Source organism: Podarcis pityusensis, assembly GCF_964106645.2.
Source record: "Podarcis pityusensis genome assembly, chromosome: 4".
Taxonomy (NCBI): domain Eukaryota; kingdom Metazoa; phylum Chordata; class Lepidosauria; order Squamata; family Lacertidae; genus Podarcis; species Podarcis pityusensis.
This window is the reverse complement of record NC_138027.1, coordinates 70049566-70070361: the sequence shown is the minus strand read 5'-3', so window position 1 is coordinate 70070361 and position 20796 is coordinate 70049566. Positions and strand designations below refer to the sequence as shown.

The following is a 20796-nucleotide window of genomic DNA, read 5'->3' as shown; positions in this document are numbered from 1 at the left end:
ATATTATTAGTCTTCTCACATAGAAGCTATTCTTTGGGTGCCAATTTCTCACCAATATTTTACAGAGCTGAAAGTAGAGCAGAGGAACTGCCAAGCCCTACAACGTTCTGGGGGGATTTTCTGTTGAAAGGCAATGGACAGGAACCCCTTTCCCAATATGACTTTCTAGACTAGGAATGGCTGAATCTGTGGCCCTCCAGATGTTGTTGAACTACAATTCGCATTACCACTATTGACTCTGTTGAGTAGTGTTGATGGATGCTGAACGCCAGCTAACATTGGGGGCCACAGGTTCCCCAGCCCTGCTCTAGACTATATCATACGTATAAGCACAAGTGACACCACTTCTAATTTTATGATGCTATCACCCTTATGTGAATGAGCATGCTGAAGTCATCAGGTGTCTGAGAGGTCTGAAGGTCAGGTTCATTGAGAATTTATTCAGAAGATTCTCAGATGCCCAAGTAATGAATCCATTTCCCCCTAGATTGATTATTAATCAAACTGTGCTAATAAAATATTGTAAACTGCCTTTGAATTTGATTATGGAGTTATATAAATATTTAGTTTATAAAGAACAGAGTAAGAGATAGCTCCATGTACAGTAATACCTCTGCGAATGTCCGCCTTGTCTAGCGTCCATTCCGGCGAACGTCCGCGGCAAACCCGGAACTACCGGAACAGGTTACATCTGTTTGCCGCTTGCCCATGCGCAGAAGTGCTAAATTGCGCTTCACGCATGCACAAAAGCGCAAACTGCTCCGCATGTTCACAGACACAGTGCTTTGCCCTGTGTCCTTTTCGGCTAGTGGCCAGGGTCCCGGAACAGATTCCGGCCGCAAAACAAGGTATGACAGTAAAAGAGATTCCCTTATACCTGTCATGTGTATCATGTTAGGGAAGAAAGAAGTTACTGTTACATTTCAAGGGTCAGTTCAGAACACACTGACTGTAGGCAGTGTATGGTGGTGACCTTGCAATTCTTGTGTGTAACAGCTAATATTTAACAAATTGAGAATGTATTTGCTAAAGATTTACAATACCTTTGTAATCATTCCTTTGGGAAAAGTTCATAAATGAGACATGCCCTGGCTGTTGCATTCCAGTCATAGTAAATGGTAAATATACTTAGAAAAAGTTATTAATTCTGACTTATTAGAGTTTGTTCCACTTAATAAGTCCCCAGTTGGACTCAAGCAATTATGGAGGAAAGGGATCCCAAGAGGCACCTGTTTTACACTTGAAAGCTTCTTCCAGATAGTGACATTAGCTAATGGATGAAAAGTGTGATTCAATTCCTGTGCCTGGCAACACAAAAAGTTGAAATTTGAGTGGAATGCTTTCTTTGAAATAATATTGGCTAAAACAAGAATCCCTCTATGTGAAATCAGCCTTGCAAATACTTAGCTGGTCACATACAGTGAACAAGAATTGTTCCCAATTGATTAGGATGTGTCGGGGGATGAGAGAGAGAGAGAGAGAGAGAGAGACAGAGAGAGAGAGACAGAGAGAGAAACACAATCTTTTGAGGAACTCAAAGACTGTTTTGTTGGAATAATCAGATTGTGGATAATTACTGCTGAGAAAGACATTAGGATTATAAAATTACAGTGGTACCTCAGTTAACAAACTTAATCCATTCCTGAAGTCCGTTCTTAAACCAAATCTGTTCTTAAACCGAGGCGCTCTTTCCCTAATGAGGCCTCCCACTACCGGTGCCCTTCCACTGTTCAGCTTCTGTTTGTAGACCGAGGTGAAGTTTGCAAACAGGAACACTACTTCCAGTTTTGTGGAGTTCATAAACCAAATAGTTCGTAAACAGGACTGTTCTTAAACTGAGGCACCACCGTATTTTAATATCAGTAAGAGAAGTCCACTATTCCAAAAGAAAACAAATTTGTACGGGGGGGGGGCAGAAGAGGCAGGATTTCATCACCTATATCAGGAGTAGGGAACAGAATACAGCCAGTAGGCCACATCTTGAGCTCACGCCCTCATCCCCCACCACAGACCTCTTTTGTAGGTGGCTTGGGCCTCCCACCTCCAATCACCTGACATCACCATGGTGTCAGATAACCCAAACTCAAAGGAAAGAATTAGCAGTCCTCTTGAGTGTACAGTCGTACCTTGGAAGCCGAACGTAATCCGTTCCGGAAATCCGTTCAACTTCCAAAATGTTTGGAAACAAAAGCGTGGCTTCTGATTGGCTGCAGGAAGCTCCTACAGCCAATCGGAAGCTGCAGAAGCCCCGTTGGACATTCGGCTTCCAAAAATAGTTTGCAAACCGCAACAGTCACTTCCAGGTTTGCGGCGTTCAGGAGCCGAAACGTTTGAGAACTAAGCTGTTTGAAAACCAAGGTACGACCGTACTCCCAATTCTTTCCATTCTTCATTTGCAGCCCAGCATGAACTCAAGCTGCCCATCAGTACTGACTGAAAACCTTGCTTTTAGGACTGGCTGCACTTAGGAAATCCTTAAGATTGTACAATAATACTATGAAACAATAGAACCTATTTAAGGGATGTTTCTTTTTCACTGAGGCTTTTTCAACTCACATTCTCCATTTCAGGTTTACTTCTTTATTCTATGCTGCAAAGAAGGCACTGTTTTGCATGCCACTTCCTAAATGCAGCCTTGTTTAAAAAACAGGAGTGTTCTTAGGGCTGTGAGTACTTCTTTTTCCTTCAGGATGTGAAGTTAGGAGCAAGGGTGACCTTCTTTCCAATCTTGCACCTAGCAGATCTGAAAGGACCCTCCTCAGTAGAAAACGGTATGGATGCACACATTGCAAAGGATTCCATTACCAGACTTGGAGGAATTAAGATGCAGAAGGCTGTGTAAAGCTATATAAATAGCTACATAAAGGTGTGATATAAATAGCTCCATTAAAGGCAATTTGTCCTAGGTAATGCATGGTTAATGGGCCCAAAAGAAAATTTGAATTCAAGAATTTCTGAAAAACTGAGGGACTGAAGTCCATTAAGCATCAAGCAGTACAAAACATTCCCACATGAAGATACCCAGGACTCCCCCCCCCCCCCATGGAACTCACAAGAACTCAGTTCTAGCATCTCTGAGGTGGCAGCCATTGCTATTATAAGAGAACAAGGGAGGTGTTCATGGTGAGTTCCGGCATCCCTTTTTCTATAAAAATAGCACTCAAGATACATTCTCCTGAACTACAGCCTAATGCAGGAGCTTCATTCAAGTGGTCCATATTATGGGTGTAAAAATAGTGTTAAATCATACAGCATCTAGCACAGTGTGCTATAATTGCTGCAACGGACAGAAAAATTAGTAAGACCACTTAAAAGGTTTTGGAACCACTGGTCTAACGGATAAGACTTGAGTTTCACTGTGCTACAAATCTCAGCTCTGTGGACTCAGAGTGGCATTGGGTGCACCATTCCAAATAGTCTTCTTCTTCTTCTTTGGCGATCACTCGTAGCTGAGTAGGATTGCCTTCCATGAACATGGTTTTAACAGTGAGTCCATAAGAGACTGTGCAGGCCAATTCTGGATCCGCATGTCCTTCCACAGTGGGGACATAGGTTTCTGAGTGGGAGTTGATCACAGTGAGGGTTTGCCAAGCGTGCCTTCCTCTTAGCACGTTTCTCCCTTACATCCTGAGTTTGTGCTTCTTCAAAGCCCATGACACCTTTGGTAAAGGCTGTCCTCCAACTGGAGTGCTTACAGACCAGTGTTTCCCAATTGTCGGTGTTTAAAGTACCACATTTTTTTGCTCTATAAGACTCACTTTTCCCCTCCTAAAAAGTAAGAGGAAATTTGTGTGCGTCTTATGGAGTGAATGCAGGCTGTGCAGCTATCCCAGAAGCCAGAACAGCAGGAGGGATTGCTGCTTTCACTGCGCTGCGATCCCTCTTGCTGTTCTGGCTTCTGAAATTCAGAATATTTTTTTTCTTGTTTTCCTCCTCCAAAAACTAGGTGCGTCTTGTGGTCTGGTGCGTTTTATAGAGCGAAAAATACGGTACGTTTTTTTTTAGATTTGCCTTGAGGGAGTCATTAAAGACTCCAAATAGTACTGACCAAGTAGCCTATAATCATGTAGGTGAGAAAACAAATGTATAAGCTTTAGGGTACTTTAGGTATAAGTTTTCAGTTGAGGTGATCACACTTTGTGATTTGGTATAAGGCACAATATTGTAACATCATAAAATCCACAATCCTTCCCCCCTCTTAAAAAAAAAAATGCCTCCTTTTCTTTAGCAATAAGCTTGAGAACATGTGGGTGGTATCAGGTGAACCTTTAAGAATCCAGAGCAGGATATCCAGGAAGTGGCCCTCACCATTCTACCTGGTTCACTGTTCATTCTCTCCGGGATAGCAGAAATGGAATTACCAAAAAGAAAAACAAAAACAAAAATGCAAACACCTTGATTAGAAGAATTTATTTAAATCCAATTATTTGCTTTTTCCTGATAAAGAATTTGAATACGGGTCAGTGCTAGGTACATACAATTCTGTTTTCCATGGGCAACATTGCAGATGCCATCTCAAGACATGTGAGGATGGTGCAGTTCTGATCAAAGCGCCAGAAAAGGCAACAATGAAAACATCACCCAGCAAACTGAATCTGAACAAATGATGCAATCACGAAGTCACCAGACAAGGTTAATCAAGATAATCAAGATAAACAGGGAGGAGGAGAAGTAGAACTGTTTTGGCACTTAGCAGAGGGATCCTGAGGCTAGCAAGAGACGTTTTCTCTACCATTGGCACTGCTGGGGAAGGAAAAAGCACAATGAAAATAAAAACAGAACAGCAAAGGAACATGGCCAGTCTGTGCAAGCAAAGACAACGACAAGAGAATATTCTGTTGGGCTGGTAGCAACTGTATAAAGGAATTATAACCACACAACTAAAACAATTACTTTGAAAGAAACGTTCAAATTAGCAGAGTCCTGCCTGCAGTCTTACAACCTGTTTGTCTGGCTTTGATCCAGGCAAGTAAGAATTTTGCAACAGATTTTGTATCATGGGCTTATAGTACATAATATCCCCCATTCAAGATGAAGCCAGAACATTATAGAAATGCGGAATTTCAAGCAAGGCAGAAAAAAAACAAAACAAGACATAATTCAAGGCCCATTTAGACACAGTAAAGGAACCTGCATATACTGCTTTTCCCTATACTGCTTTTAGTGATGCGGGAGTAATTGATCTGGTTTTTTGTTTTGTTTTTTGGAATGGTCCAACCCAACTTGACACACCTGAACTTGCGGGTGGATCGGAACGCCCGGTCAGATTATGCACTTCTCCAGATTTTGCAATGCATTTTCTGTGCACAAAAGTACATAATTTATGTAAAAGAGGTGTACAAACTGAATATTTTACAGATGAAGAGCACTGAACAATGTGCACTTAATGTAAAAAGGGCAGGCAAAATGTGTACAATGGGACAGAATGAGTCTGAACAGATGGGCTAGACCAATAATTGAGTGCCAATGAGACCTAATCAGAATGGAAATAGTTGCTCAGCCAATCCCTAACTCCATGATGGCCTATGAGGATTTTCAAGATCCCAATGACTGGCACCAATGAGAGCTTTGTGCCTAAGGCTAACTGCTGTCTGGGTGGGATACATTTCTTCGCGATCACAGCTGATATGCTGCAATCCCTCTGAAAATCTACCTCCTGTGTTTAGTACTGGGTGGGCCTTTTGAGTTCCCATCTAAGTGGCTGTAAGTTTCAAGGGCAAGGGGTCTGGTGTACAATCTTTCCATCTGTGCAATTTTAATAAATGAGATTTATTTTCAGCAGTCTAATAATAAAAGTGGAACATATGATTACAATAGTCTAAAAAGCCTTTTTCCCCTGAAATCAATATGGCTAAATTAAAATGTTTTAAAAATTAAACTATTCTCAATCAAATGGTGGTAAACCGAACAATTCTGGTTTGAAATCAGCCATCGACTTGAGTACTAGAGTTGCTTCTTTCGTAAGATCTTTGTTCAGATTTTCATCTGGAATCATCACCACTTGCATTCCCGCTGTCAGTGATGCCTTGACTCCATTGGGGGCATCTTCAAAGACAAGACACTGAGAAGTAGAAAGAAAACAGAGTACCATAATCAGAAAATTGATTCTGCGTATATCCAGCAAATGAAATTATTTGGCTTTAATTCCTATGTCATATACACATTTTTTTACAGTCTTCAGGGAATACTTTACTTAGAAAATGCCAGTAGTTTAAGAATGCATTTTTAAACATATGCATATACACCAAAAGAGACTTCTTCACACAAGTGCATAGTTAACCTATGGAATTGCCTGTTGAATTGTGGAACTGTGACTTTTTGATCAATATACCGCAATGTCACACTTAATTTCATTAACGTTTACTGGCCGTAGTATGACACAAAAGCGGACATCATTCAAAAAGTCACCACTTTTTTTGTGCTTCTTCTTTCCCCATGATTCACCCATGGAAAGAACTATATGCCAAGATACTGCCCCCAATTTTATCCTGCAATTTTCCTTCTTAAATGGGTTGCAAACAGATTCCTTTGGGAAGCAATTAACATGGAAATGAGCACTAAACTTTCCAGATTTCCAAAAATGGAAATTATCCGCTAAGGAAACATTGGGAAAATGGTGTCTGAATACAGTCACAATGATGGCCATCAACTTGGATGGCTTTAAAAGAGGATTGGACAAAATCACGGACCATAAAGCTATCATTAGCTACTAGCCATGATGGCTATGCTTTGCCTTCATGGTCAGAGGCAGCATGTTTCTAAATATCAGTGGCTGAAAAATGTAGGAGGGGATAGTGATGTTGTGCTTAGGTCCTGCTTATAGATATCTCAAAGGCATGTGGCTGGTCATCGTTAGAACAGGATGCAGGACTAGATGGGCCATTGGCCCGATCCAACAGGTTCTCCTTCTGTTCTCAGCTGAAGGAAATGATCCAGGAGAAGCAGGGAAAGGCAGCGAGTAAAGTCCTTCAGACTCATTTGGGTGAACAACTTCCTTCAAAGCTCATTAATGTGCCAGCTCCTACATGCCAGTTCATCATAGAATCGTAGAGACGGAAGGACCGTAAGGGTCATCTAGCCCAACCGGTTGCAATATAGGAATCCTGTCCACAGCTATCCCTGGGTGGGCTCAAACCACCAACCTTCTGGTTAACAGTCAGAAGCACTGACCCATTTCTCTACAGGCTCTTGTGCCAATTACGTTGCTGACTCTGACTGCAGCTTCCACACTCAATGGTGTTCATGGACAATTATGACAGATTTCACCATAAAAACATTTGATCCAGTAAGACAAGCAGCTATTTCACACAACATTATTGCAGTGCCGTGGCTAGAACTGTGCATTATTGTTGTCATTACAAAACAAGAACATTATAGCCGAAATATTTCTTATTCGTTTACTTATGTATTCCTCAGTTCTCAACCAGATACAAATTTTAAGGGGGGGATGATGACATTTTATTTCAGTCATTCTTATTCTTTAATAGAGAACCAATTCTTTATTAAGCAATAAATACACATCAGACCTGTATTGTGAAAATTAAATGAGCTCATTTTGTTACTAAAATATCACTGTTCTGTATCCTCCCCCTTCAGTTAAGTTGTAAATATTAGAGATTTATATCACCATAAGAGAACAGAATCTCTTGGTCTACAGTTTGTCTCAAATGATGTGTTAGGAGTGTAGAAAGAAAAGGTCAGAATAAAACAATTTAAGTGCTAACTCTGAATTTATAAATTGAAAATGCAAGGCAAATATTTCAGTAAAACTTACTACACACTTATGGTTTTTTTTAATACAACAGTTTAGCTACCATTGCATACTACAATCTGAAGCAAAAAATTCCATATTAATAGACGTTTCATCTTGATGTGACAAGATTTCAGTGTCTATTTTTCTTCTGATTTCTTGAAAAAAATAATAGAAACCAACAAATGCATTTGGTCAACCATTTGTGGAAGGTTTGCATAAGATGTAGAAGTCTATCAGAAACAATTTCTTCATGTGTTGAAATGAATTTTTGTTGGGGGGGGCATTGGTTTCAGTTCCCCAATTCTGGTTTTAGTGCTTGCAAGAAAAGAGCACAAAAAGAGAAAGCAAACTGGGGTGGGAGGAGCCATGCACGAGCGCTTTGAACATCTATAGTCAGCATCCCTCAGCCTTACTATTGTGCAGGGCTGCTGAGAAAAATAGGCTAGCTCAAAGTACACTGCTCTGAGCTCCTAGTTGGAAGGCAAGTAATGCATGAGATGATAGATAAATTGATAACCTTGTTCAGAAGGCATCTAAGGAACTCTGGTGGTTCGCCTCACATTGATTTTATAGAACAAATTAATTATGTCAGGTGTTAAATATGTCAGTACAGGAAGGTGTAATATATTAAGCAGTAATTAATTTCACTTAAATGAGGAAGTTTCTAAAAGCTTTATAATATTCCCTTAAATACTGAATCCCTTAATAAATTAGTAATCAAACCAACATCTAGAATTCAAGCTTGCACATTTAGTGGTATGGTAGGATGTTTGTCTGTATCTGTGCATTGCTAAAAGGGTGTTCTGTTCTCATTGATAACTCTATTTGCCTTTTCCTTTCCGCAGCCTAATGTGGCACAGTCAACAGTACCCTTAAGGATGCAAAATACTGATACATGAAAGTATTTTAGTCCTGGATCAAAATTAAGAAACACGGCATTTCCCTCACAGACTTTAAATTGACTCCTTTGTGAATAAATGTAAGAAGTGTTTTCCTTGCAGACTGTAAATTGTCCCCATTGTGACTAATTATTCATATAAAAAATTCTTGGAGAAAAGGAAGAGGACATCTGGGACACTGATTAGAATCCATATGTATTCGGGGCAAGCATTCTCCCCAACAGGGAAGCCACACTTCTGAACGGCATTGATAAACGGGTAATAGGATGTCTGAAGGAACAATCATGCCCCCTGCCATTAAAAGATTCCTTATGCTTCTACAAAGCCACGACACAATGAATCTTCTGTTTTCATGAATGCTGTATCACAGGTGAACCTGCAACAACCTAGCTCCAGTGATTGTGCAGCCTGCTGTAGGGATGCAGCAATCTGTTCATTTGCAGACCATAATAAGGCAGGGCCAGCACTGGACAAAATTCAATTCCTCTGAGTTGGATGCATATCAGAGTCTATCCAGCTAGAATCTGGCCCTTAAGCTTGTGCTCATGTAAACATGTTGGAAGGAAGGAAGGAAGGAAGGAAGGAAGGAAGGAAGGAAGCTTTGCTTCTACCACCCAGGTCTAAAATTTCCAGAGGTTCAAACTAGGAGTAGAATATGCTCAGTAACTGGGAACAGAAGCATACAGTTAAACAAAACTGCAGCTATAAATCTATTTGATTTTAAAGTATAAGGGTGATTCCTGGCAGCGACACTAGGGGAAACAGAATTTTGCAAATCAAAACTGATGAATTTTCATGCAAACTTTGAGGATGACTCAATACTGACTTGTCTCCGAGTTTGGCTGGCAATACAAATCTGAGCACATGTCGAAAATACAAGGACTTGGCTTTAAGTAATGAAACATACCAAGGAGATGGCTAATCAGAGAAGCACAAAGGAATTTAGAAGCATGCACTCCAAACAGCCAAAGATACTGAATAGAGAATAAAGAGGATTTTAGTTCACCATCTTTGGAAATAATACTTTATCCTCCAGTTGGTGAGGTTACCATCAGTGGTGAAGCTGCATGGTCCGGCGCAGTGGGGGGTGCGCGGCGCATGTCCGGGGGGGCAGCTGCCATGGTACCCCCCTCCCCAATGGTGCTGGGGCGGTGTGCTCCCCCTGCTCCACCAGTGGTTACCATATGGTGGCTATGTCTACTTAATCAAGTCATAGTATGGCAGAGTTTCACTTAAAAGGTGCATGAATTTCTGACCCAGCCATGACCATAAAATATATATCTCCCATATTGCTCAAACATGGTTTTAGCCCAACATCTAGAAAACCTGTGGAAACTACAACTGGAGCTGAGGGGAAATGAGAGAGGCATAAAAGAAATGAAGTTTGAAGGATATGGATGGAGATGTCCTCATGCTATTTACAACCACTTCATTTAATGCCCAGTCTTTTTACATGGACTTATCAAGGTCCAGTCTTGCTAAGGTGTTCCCCAGGAACTCTCTTTTTTAAAAAAAATAATATTTATTAAGATGTAAAAGGTTACAAAAAGAGAAAATAGAAAACAGCATATTAAGCAAAAACAAAACATCACATCACAATAAGGGGGGGAAAAAACTAGAAAAATAAAAACAGTTAGAAAAAAAAAAAGAATAAAAAATACAATGAACCTTCCCATAACTTATCTTTCATTTGCTTGTTTCCTTGACCTCCTCACACCTCCCTTTTTTGTATTCTAGTTCAGTTAGCTATTTCAGCAAGTCCTTTCCATCTTTTCCAATTTTTGTCCTATATTTTATCTTAATATAATGTAACTTTACTTTCCCTCCTTTCACCATTTAACAATCTGTTTTTTCTTAATCCTTTATAGCATTTCTGCTAAAACCACATTACTTCATTCCAACTTCCTTCTAACATTCCTTAATTTTACAATGTTTCTGTAAATAAACTTTAAATTTCTTCCAATCTTCTTCCACCGACTCTTCTCCCTGGTCTCGGAGTCTGCCAGTCATTTCCGCCAGTTCCATGTAGTCCATCACCTTTATCTGCCATTCTTCCCGGGTGGGTAGATCTTGTGTCTTCCAGTACTTTGCAATAAGTATTTTTGCTGCTGTTATGGCATACATAAAGAAAGTTCTATCCTTCTTTGGCACCAATTGGCCGACCATGCCCAGGAGAAAGGCCTCTGGTTTCTTCAGGAAGGTATATTTAAATACATTTTTCATTTCATTATAAATCATCTCCCAGAATGTCTTAATCCTTGGGCACGTCCACCAAAGGTGAAAAAATGTACCTTCAGTCTCTTTACATTTCCAACATTTATTATCGGGCAAGTGATATATTTTTGCGAGCTTGACTGGTGTCATGTACCACCTGTAAATCATTTTCATTATATTCTCTCTTAAGGCGTTACATGCCGTAAACTTCATACCTGTGGTCCATAACTGTTCCCAGTCAGCCATCATAATATTATGTCCTACATCTTGTGCCCATTTAATCATAGTTGATTTCACCGTTTCATCCTGAGTATTCCATTTCAACAGCAAGTTATACATTCAGGAACTCTCAAGTATCTAAGCCAGTCTTCCACAGCCTGGTACCTTTGAGATTTGAATTTCAGCTCCCTTCAGCCACCGGCCAATGTGTCCAATAGTCAGGGATGGTGGATCCCCTTCCCACAGGAGACAATGATGGCCACCAACTTGGATGGCTTTAAAAGAAGACTTGGAAAATTCATGGAGAAATAGGCTATCAATGTATACTAGCGGTGCGGACTATGTTCTGCCTCTGTGATCTGAATACCAGTTGTTGAAAATGCTCTTGTGCTTGCAGGTTTCCTACAGGCATCTGGTTGGCCACTGTGAAAACAGGATGTTTTTGGACTAGATGGGTCACTGGCCTGATCCAGCAGGTTCTTCTTATGCTCTTATGATGGAAGTTGAAGTCCAAAACATCTGGAAGACGGGTGCTCTAGGTGCTCTTGCTATTAGTCTCAGTTGACAAAACTCTCAGGAAATTATTTAATGTCACCTGTTTCTAAGCAGAACCTAGGATCATCACATCTCTTCTCCAGGCATTTCCTGTTCCCTGCCATAACTTGGCACTCTCGGACAAGTGCTGCTTTTGCTCATGCTCAGGTTACAATATGAGAAACAGAAGAAAAAGGCCAGACCCATACTGACACATTTCTTAATCATCAAGTTTCAAAAGTATGCATCTGAATGGATATAAATGCCATAGAGTCGTAGTTATATAATTGTAGGGCTGGAATGGGTCAACTAGTCCAACACTCTGCAATTCAATAATCTTTTGTCCAACAAGGGGCTGGAACCCAAAACCCAGAGATTAAGAGTAATCAGAGATTAAGACTCATTCTCTACTGAGCGAGCTATCCTATCGGCGGTTATCAGCCCCAAAACTGCACACAGCACATTTATTTGTGCCTTATCCATCTAGGGACAGGCCTCTTGTGTCCATCAATATATCAGTGAACAACAATGAAATGAAATTGATTTCTAAAAAAGTCTTCTAAAAAAATACAACTGAGACACAATACTTTACAATCTGCTAATATGAATTCTTTTCAACTTCTTAACTTCTCCCTTCACAAAGCATCTTTTCATTTTCACTAAATTCTCTTACTTAGTTTTCATTTCAAGTTGAAGATTAAAGACATTTTCACAAGAGATACTAAGAATGCTTTTAAAATATCTCAAATTAGCCACTGGCAAATATTAATTTTAAAATATTAACATACATTCTGGGTAATGTAGGGTTTTAATTTGAATTACAAATGCCAACCCTCCCTACCAACACCCCTGGAAATAACGGAAGAATTCCTTATGATAATGCCTTAAAATTCTTTCAGTCAGAGACTACTGACTGTTGATACTGCCAGTAATAAGGACCCAACAACATTGCTAGGCTCTGAACAGCTGCTGTAAAATTCTGGAAGAGCTCTCCTGTCTGTGGGCTTTGTGAACAATCTAGCTAGTCTGAGACATAAATCCACACTCTTCAATTTCCCACTGCATTCAGAAAGCAGAAAAGGGAACAACTCTGGCATACTTGGCCTTTAGATACTTCTGCGTTGCACAAAACACCATTATCAAGGCTGTTCAGAAACTTTTTCTTTAATCCACACAGTATAAATAAATATACTTCAGTACGTCCCCTTGAAAGATCTAATTGACTTCCATGATGTCATTAAGCTTATTGTATGAAAAACGACAATGACTGTGGAATGCAATATGCATAATGGAAAAGCTTAACTAATTCTTTGGAACCGGAGGCAATTAAAACACTTAATTACCAATAAGCTGGGAAAATGACCCATAATTACGGTGGCTTTAGTGCTGCAACAAATAAATGTACCTAATCTTCCTTCAGTTTTTATTGGTACTGACACCTATTGTCACCATCCCAGCAGTATTTTGAATCAAATGATGGGAGTCTTGCAGAGGTCACTAAAAAAAAAAAATGGACTCACAGTGATGACCAACTGCCCTTTCCCCCTCCCTATTAATATACTAAATCCAAGGATATGAGAATACTCCAGCAGTTATTAAGAGTGCAAGCTGGAATGCCACTTTGCCTCTCAAAAAGACTGATACACTTATATTTTGTTTGTTGTTGTTTTCTTTCTCTGTACCTGAATCCAAGATGACTCCTTTGTCTATTGTAAGAATAACCATTGGGTCTAATAACATTTTTTCTTATAACAACAAAGCACAGAGCTAAGACAATTAAGCATCATTATGTGGTATCAAATATGTCCCCACACTGGTTCTTTGCTCCAACTGAGGCTTCTGTCTCTGGAATGGAGAGGGAGACAAGTTCTGCCAATTTCCCCTGCTGCCACTGCAGCACCTCCAATGCTTCCTGGAACAGATTTTGAGGAGACAGAAGGTGTGCTGAGCAGCTAAGTCCATCCCTGACACTTTATCACAGATTTGTCCTGTCCTGTTGTGTGCCACAACATTCAATCTACACAAAAGTTAGGCGTTTCAGGTTTGACTCTGAACTGTATGCTGCCTACTGGACTTCAGAGTTGGTTAATTGAATTGACCCTGAACCTTGTTCCCTGACCTTTTGACTTTGGATCAAATCTCAGATTTTGAACTTTGGACTTAGCATACCGACTTGCTGCCAGGTAGGCCAGGGGTTCAGGACAGAGTGCTTTAAGTGTGTATGCAGCCACATATCTTTTTCTCAGCTAGTCTATATGTTCTGAGTTTTTCTTGTTGATAAAATCTTCCCACCTCCAAAGCAGAATCTATTGCAGTTGAAAATGCAACATCTAGTGGGGCTATAAAACAAGTAAAGCATCTATTGATTCAAGTAGGAGTCCCCAAGCTTTCTGGGCCAGTGAGCACATTTAGAATTTTAAGAAAGTGTTACGGGTGTGGCGTAACACAAAATAGCTGCCAAGTCAAAAAGAGCAGAAGAAAGTCAAGAAAACAAAATGCTGTTTGTGGTTTTTTTCATTAGCAGCAAAAAGTTGCCTACATAAACCACTGCTGCACTGATTCACCCAGCCTTTGATCAGAATGGAAGGGAGGTGGGTGTCTGATTTTGCATCCAATGAAATGAGAGCATGTTTAAAGAGGTTTGAGACATGTGGAAGAGACCGAGCCTGTGCAAATGGGACCTCAGTAGGAGCAAACAGTCTCTCAAGCACTGTGAATTATGAGATGATATTTACTGAGAACTTTCACAGGAAATACTGGTGGCACACTGGCACTCACAGGTGACAAGTGGCAAACCCCCACACCAGTTTTTAAAACATGGAATTTGATTTTGAAATAGAATTAAAATAATGACAACAAAAATAAAAGAAGAAAAATACTTAACAGTACAATAGGGCCACTGATTAAGCAAGAATGTAAACCCACTGATTACAGATCTTAGTATAACATCACAGTGGACCCTCTGTATACAAACCTAATTCGTTCTGGGGGTCCTTGTGTACCCTGAAAAGTCTGCAACATGAGACGCTGGTTCTGCGCATGCGCAGCGCGATAGGGCGCTTCTGCGCATGCGGCGAAACCTGGAAGTATACACTTCTGGGTGTGCCATGTTCGCAACCTGAAAGTTACGTTACCCGAAGGTAACATAACCCGAGGGTCCACTGTAATAAAGTTGTGGAACAATTAGAGTAAAATCCTAAAGAGAATCACTGACCATTGACAGAGTTTGAATGTATATATTACGCACCTAAAGCATACTCAGAAATAGGTATTTAATTTAGTAGCTATGTACCTCCCATTTTACAACTGCAGGAGGATATAAGGAAGGAAAAATGCCTAGAGAAACCTAGAAAGGCTAGTTCCTCCCCACAGCAATTTATAAACACAATTTTCCTTTAAAAAAATATTTTGCTAGGCTGTATACTAACTCTTTCTAGCATTGGGATGCATGGGATGTCTATATAGAAAACAAAATGAGACAAAGTTGATGTCTAGTTTATTGGGACATTCATAAATGGTTTAAGAGACTCTTAAACAGAACAATCTTACTTTCTTAGTAATCTTACTTTCTTAGTAATCTGACTCTTAATTTTATTTTAGTGCTTTCTAGGCAAGTTATTCATATCTAGTATCAAGAACAGTCTTAGCTTTCAGTGCTGTTCTTCACTGTGGAGGGAAAGAATACTGCAGTAGTTTAACTGGATTTCATCTAGCCCTGCTTGAGTGCTACAATTAACAGCTATTATTTTTCATAATTTGAAAAAAGCAATAGGAGATGCCTAGAAATGTAAATGTAAAGCCAGGGAATGGGTGGGGGAAATGGTTTTGGTATACAGAATACAATATGATTGCATCTTATGCAAGGGGATGGTGCATATATGCCAAAACACATATACTCGAAGTGCCCCTTGGAACTGCCCCCATGTGAGCATCCTTATTTTCTGGAGCTGGCATACCAAGCGGGCTCGGGGATGCTCTCACAAGATCTCACAGGGTCATCCGAATTACCACAGAATCTCACGAGAGCATTCCAGAGCCCGCACTCTGAGCAGGACTTGCTTTGTAAGCAAGGAGGAAAACTTGGACGCTCTTTCTGTGCTGGGAAAACCCAGCCCCAAAAGAGCTTGTAAGCTCCCCACCTTGCAAGCATTTAATTTGCCCAATTTCAACCAGCTGGCTTTCAACCGCACAAGGTTGAAATCATGCAAGTTAATTGTGCCGAAGATGCAATTGTACTATATTACTGCAATAATTGCGGGATCGTGGATCTATAGAAATCAGGCTTATTGGCTCAAAAAGTGAAAAATGTATTTTTACATTTTATTATTACTACTACTCTTGATATCATAAATTAGGTACAGAGCATACAGCTTTTTTCAATAAGCCTAGTAGCTACTTTCTATAGAGCTACACTGCTGATATATATTAAGCTCAATAACATGGTTTGATGGCTATGAAAGCTAAGATTGTTCTTGATACTGGATATGAATAGCTTTTGTCTAGAAAGCATTAAAATAAATTAAGAGTGAGATTACTAAGGAAGTAAGATTGTTCTGCTTCAAGTCTTTAAAGCCATTTATGAATGGCCCAATAAACACTGAGAAGGTATAGTAGACATTCCATTAAGCTTTCAATAAGAGTGCAGACACAATGAACATCTCTATGCAGCTATGACAATAATTTGGAAGTACTGCATCAAAGCAATTTTGCAGTGGGGAAAATTCTTCCAGCTGATTCATATCTAAAAATTGGTCTTAAACCTGAAGAAGTTTTAAAGACACTTTGGAAAAAGATGAATTTAAGCACTGGCACAAGCAGTGGGAATGAATTTTAAAAAGTTGCTAGCTTCTTTCATTAATTTTATACCATTTGTGATCATAGAAACAAACAAAAAAGCCGCACCCAGACACATTTGTTCTTGTTGCTGCTGCTATAAAAATAATAATAATCTGTTTCCATCCCTGTTCAAAACAGCATCAAATAGTGTAATCTTTTAGCATAAAAAGTTATCCCTTATGAATTTTTAACACTGTCCAAAGAGAATAAAATTAGCATTTAGCTGCCTACTGACAAAGCACCTGGTGCCATTCACAGATAAACTCCACAATCTGCCTTGCAGTTCATGGATTAACAGGTAAAAATTGTACATTTCATACATCACCAATATAAATTTGCTATACTGATACGAAGACCTAAGGATATGTTGACAAGGACACAACTTCAAAAATACAGCTTGTTCACCAACCATGATAGCACACTGATAGTACGGTATGTATCATTTTCTATTAATCACTGAAGTACTTTACAACAAGATCTGTATAAATAGTGACGTGTGGGGAATTGGTGAATTCTACCCTACCTGTTGACTACTATGTCACCTGCAATTCTACAAAGAACCACGTATACCACCTTGAGCCCCGTGAGGTGGGCTGCTACAATCTAGTCATCAAAGCACTTTTTGGATCTTCTGCTGGGTCCAACTCCGGAGAAGTAAAGGGGGAAGGGTCGAAATGCATTTTTTACCTTTTAAATCAAGGATTCCATTAAGACAGAAATAATCAGCTGCCTAGATCCTGTAACTAAGACTACATCAACAGGCAAGGCATCACAGTATGACTTCATATGGGCGCACAGTTGTAGAACACCCAGTATATGTGTTGTGGATACACCACCATTTGTGGGTCTAGCTATTGATCATCTCCCCTCAAATAGTTTGTGGATACCAGCCATTACACCAAAGTCACAAACTTCCTGCAGAAAATTATTCAGCGCCCTTTCCTTATCACATATTCACTGTGAAAACCATTTTTTTAATGCCAGTGCTCTGTAACCTATGGGCAATTAAATGACTAGTTAAAACCATAAGCTCCCATGCACATACAGACTATATTTGATATTTGGTGAGGAGATAGTTCAGAGCACTCCTACCTAAAATAGAATCAGGAGTTTGAAGTTTAATATTCTCTATAAAATTCTGGAAAAAAAATAAAAAAGACGACTTTGGAAACAGCAATTTCAAAATGAGCCTATACAATCTGTTTCATTCTAGAGCTGTGCAAGTTTGTTCCTTTAACTGCTTGCAATGTTTTGCTATTCAAAAGGTACAGACATGTGCCTGGGTATCTTTTCATTCCTCAAGAGCAACTACAAAAATGCTTGGCCCGGTTCCATTTGGACCATTTCAACCTAAAAGATGCAACACATAGAGGCTATGTAATCCTAGACATATGACAATAGATTAAAATGATATTTGAATGAGCTTTGGGTTACTGTTAAGATAGTTTTGAGATAATTTAAAAATAAAGAGCTGTGTGCTGCCAAGATGTGCAAAAATAGTTATTTGTACATTATTTAAGAAGATACAAAATGGAAATTCGAAGTGCACAGTTTTAGTAATGTCATGATAAACCTTTTGTATTATTCAACTTCTGCTTTTGATGTACAGAATATCTAGAAAAAAGGGAGAATGTGTTTGAGTGACCCACTTAACAGCAGTCCTATTGAAGTACTAACGAATAAATGAATTTTAAATAGCTACAATATTTGCAATTTGGGGCTCCTGCTGTGTAAAGCGTCTGAAGAATTAGGTTTTAAAAGAACAAAAATGCTGCTTATTTTGGTTCCCCAAAGGGTGCGTCTCTCTGTTTGTGTGTGTATATATATGTGTGTGTGTGTTTGTTTCTGAACTTTCTCCCTGCCCAAGAGGAGTCTGTAAACCCACATACAGTGGTAGCTCAGGTTACATACGCTTCAGGTTACATACGCTTCAGGTTACAGACTCTGCTAACCCAGAAATATTATCTCAGGTTAAGAACTTTGCTTCAGGATGAGAACAGAAATTGTGAGGGGCCACTAGGGGCGCATCGGAAGATGGCTGACAATAACATCTCTCCGACCCACACGAGGTAATTAGGAGGCTGTGATGGGAGTAAATGGCCTCCCTACCCCTCCAAGGTTGTGGGGGGGCTGCCCTTGCCTGCTGTGCCCTATACCATCCCCGAATTTGTGGGGATGGGGCACTAGGCAGAATGCCCTCCTGTGGATCTCGGCGCTCCTGGACGCTGTCTCTGATCCGCGCCTCTAGCTGCAAGAACTTCAAAAGAAACAATTAGGAGGAAGCGAATGCACATATTTCAAGGAAGGAGGGGGAGTAAAGACTGCTAATTGAAGAGATCTCTGATAAACAAGACGGGTCGGAGGAACAAGATAAATCATGAGAAGATACGCAAAGGGACTGGATGGGGGAGGGGGGAAAACTTTCCTTTTTTCCCCTCTAAGTGATTAACCAAGAATCCCCACCCCCCACAAGTCAGAAATGTCATTTTAATGACTTAAGTTGTGGATTTATGACTGTGTGGAGATAAATTTTCTAACCAAAGCATGTTTTAAGAAGATCGTGGAAAGTATAAGAGCTTTGGAATGACGCAGTTAAAAATACCGTCGCCATGTTGGCAAGTTCTGTCGGAGGACTTAAGTCTGGGAGGAAAATAGAGCTGTTTTTATATTGTGGGTGAGACTCCTCAGAGGGACTTAAGAGCGACAGTTTTGCGAGATTAATGATGGAAAGAGCGATGTTATTTATGAAAGCGATGATATATGGAAACCATCTCGATATGCGGATTGGACGAACGGAAAAATTCACACAGGATTATAATTGGTGTTTATCTGCTTAAGGAGATTATCAGAAGAGATCATAAAGAAAAAAAGAAAAAAAATACGAACAAGATGAGATGTGGAAACAGCAAGATAAGACTGGATAGAATTATGAACTTTATTTGGACTGATTTGGATATTAACGCAGTAGCAAGAAGATGATCAGAATCCCCCTTCGGAACTTGAAATATGGGTCCCCTCAACAAAAATTTAAAATTCGGCTTTGTAATTCAGAATTTATGTGATGTGATTTGATTTGATTGGTCGGTTAATAAAAATTATTTTAAAATAAAAAATAAAAAAGAGAACAGAAATTGTGCCGCTGCCGCCGCGTGGTGACAGCACGAGACCCCATTAGCTAAAGTGGTGTTTCAGGTTAAGAAGTTTCAAGTTAAGAACGGACCTCCAGATCGAATTAAGTACGTAACCAGAGGTACCACTGTAAAACTAAATGTGTGTTCCTGAACATTCTAACAAGGGATTGAATATTAGGAAGGAAGGAATAGCAAGAGCAACCCATATAGAGCTTCATATACAGATGGACAGAACCAGTCTCTTGAGTTTGTGGGAACAATCCTATAGACTTTGGAGGTGGAACGCAATTTCCACAGAACTGCCAAGGGACCTGTCAGATTCCAAGAGAATCTATAAAGAAGCTGCGTGTTCCACTAAAATAACCCCAAAGTGGAACGTTGAACAAGGGAGTGAGTGGAGTCCTTGAGTCAACTTAGAAGGTGAAGGCTTCACCTTAAAGGCTTAAAGTTTGAAGAACAGTAAGCTGTGGAAACCTTGAGTTGGCTACAGGACTCAACTTGTTTCTTTCGTATACAGTGGTACCTCGGGTTACATACACTTCAGGTTACATACGCTTCAGGTTACAGACTCCCCTAACCCAGAAATAGTGCTTCAGGTTAAGAACTTTGCTTCAGGATGAGAACAGAAATCGTGCTCAGGCGGCCCGGCAGCAGCAGGAGGCCCATTAGCTAAAGTGGTGCTTCAGGTTAAGAACAATTTCAGGTTAAGTACGGACCTCCGGAACGAATTAAGTACTTAACCCGAGGTACCACTGTACTCTGTTAAGTTACTGCTGAAGCCTATGTGACTATCAGGGGATATTTTCTATACCATTGTCCATAGCCGTCATGTATGTATAAAATGTAGCCTGGCTGAATCAGGACATTTTTGTTGTGCATTTGGGGCTCCACAGATTGTACAGAACCATTGTTGTGACACTGCCCTTTTGACCATCCACTGGAGCTGCAGCGCTCTCTTATCTCCAGGAATACAGCCAATCCTTTCAGCCAGCAACTCAAGCCCAAAATATCAAAATGCACACTTCATAGTCAAAAATGAGGAATTCCTATAATCAACTCATAATGTGTAAATCATAGAAAGGTAAAATGTTTCATAACTGCTGGATCACTCTGATATTCAGATGTTTACATAAAGGTGATATTTAGGTAACTGCACACAGGCACATCGTTCTTTTGATCTCTATATTGAGTTACTGCCACTATACAATGG

At 39.9% G+C, this 20796-nt stretch overlaps 1 protein-coding gene across 1 annotated transcript in view; it reads right to left on the bottom strand.

Annotated features, from left to right (window-relative positions):
* Window positions 1–4395: 4395 nt before the first annotated feature.
* The window catches only part of PUDP (pseudouridine 5'-phosphatase), a 63224-nt gene continuing 46823 nt past the window's right edge, over window positions 4396–20796 (bottom strand). Inside the window, exon 4 of the mRNA XM_081001453.1 lies at window positions 4396–6061. Within this exon, the coding sequence (XP_080857579.1) occupies window positions 5885–6061 (177 nt within the window). The 3' untranslated portion in view covers window positions 4396–5884. The remainder of the gene's footprint in view (window positions 6062–20796) is intronic.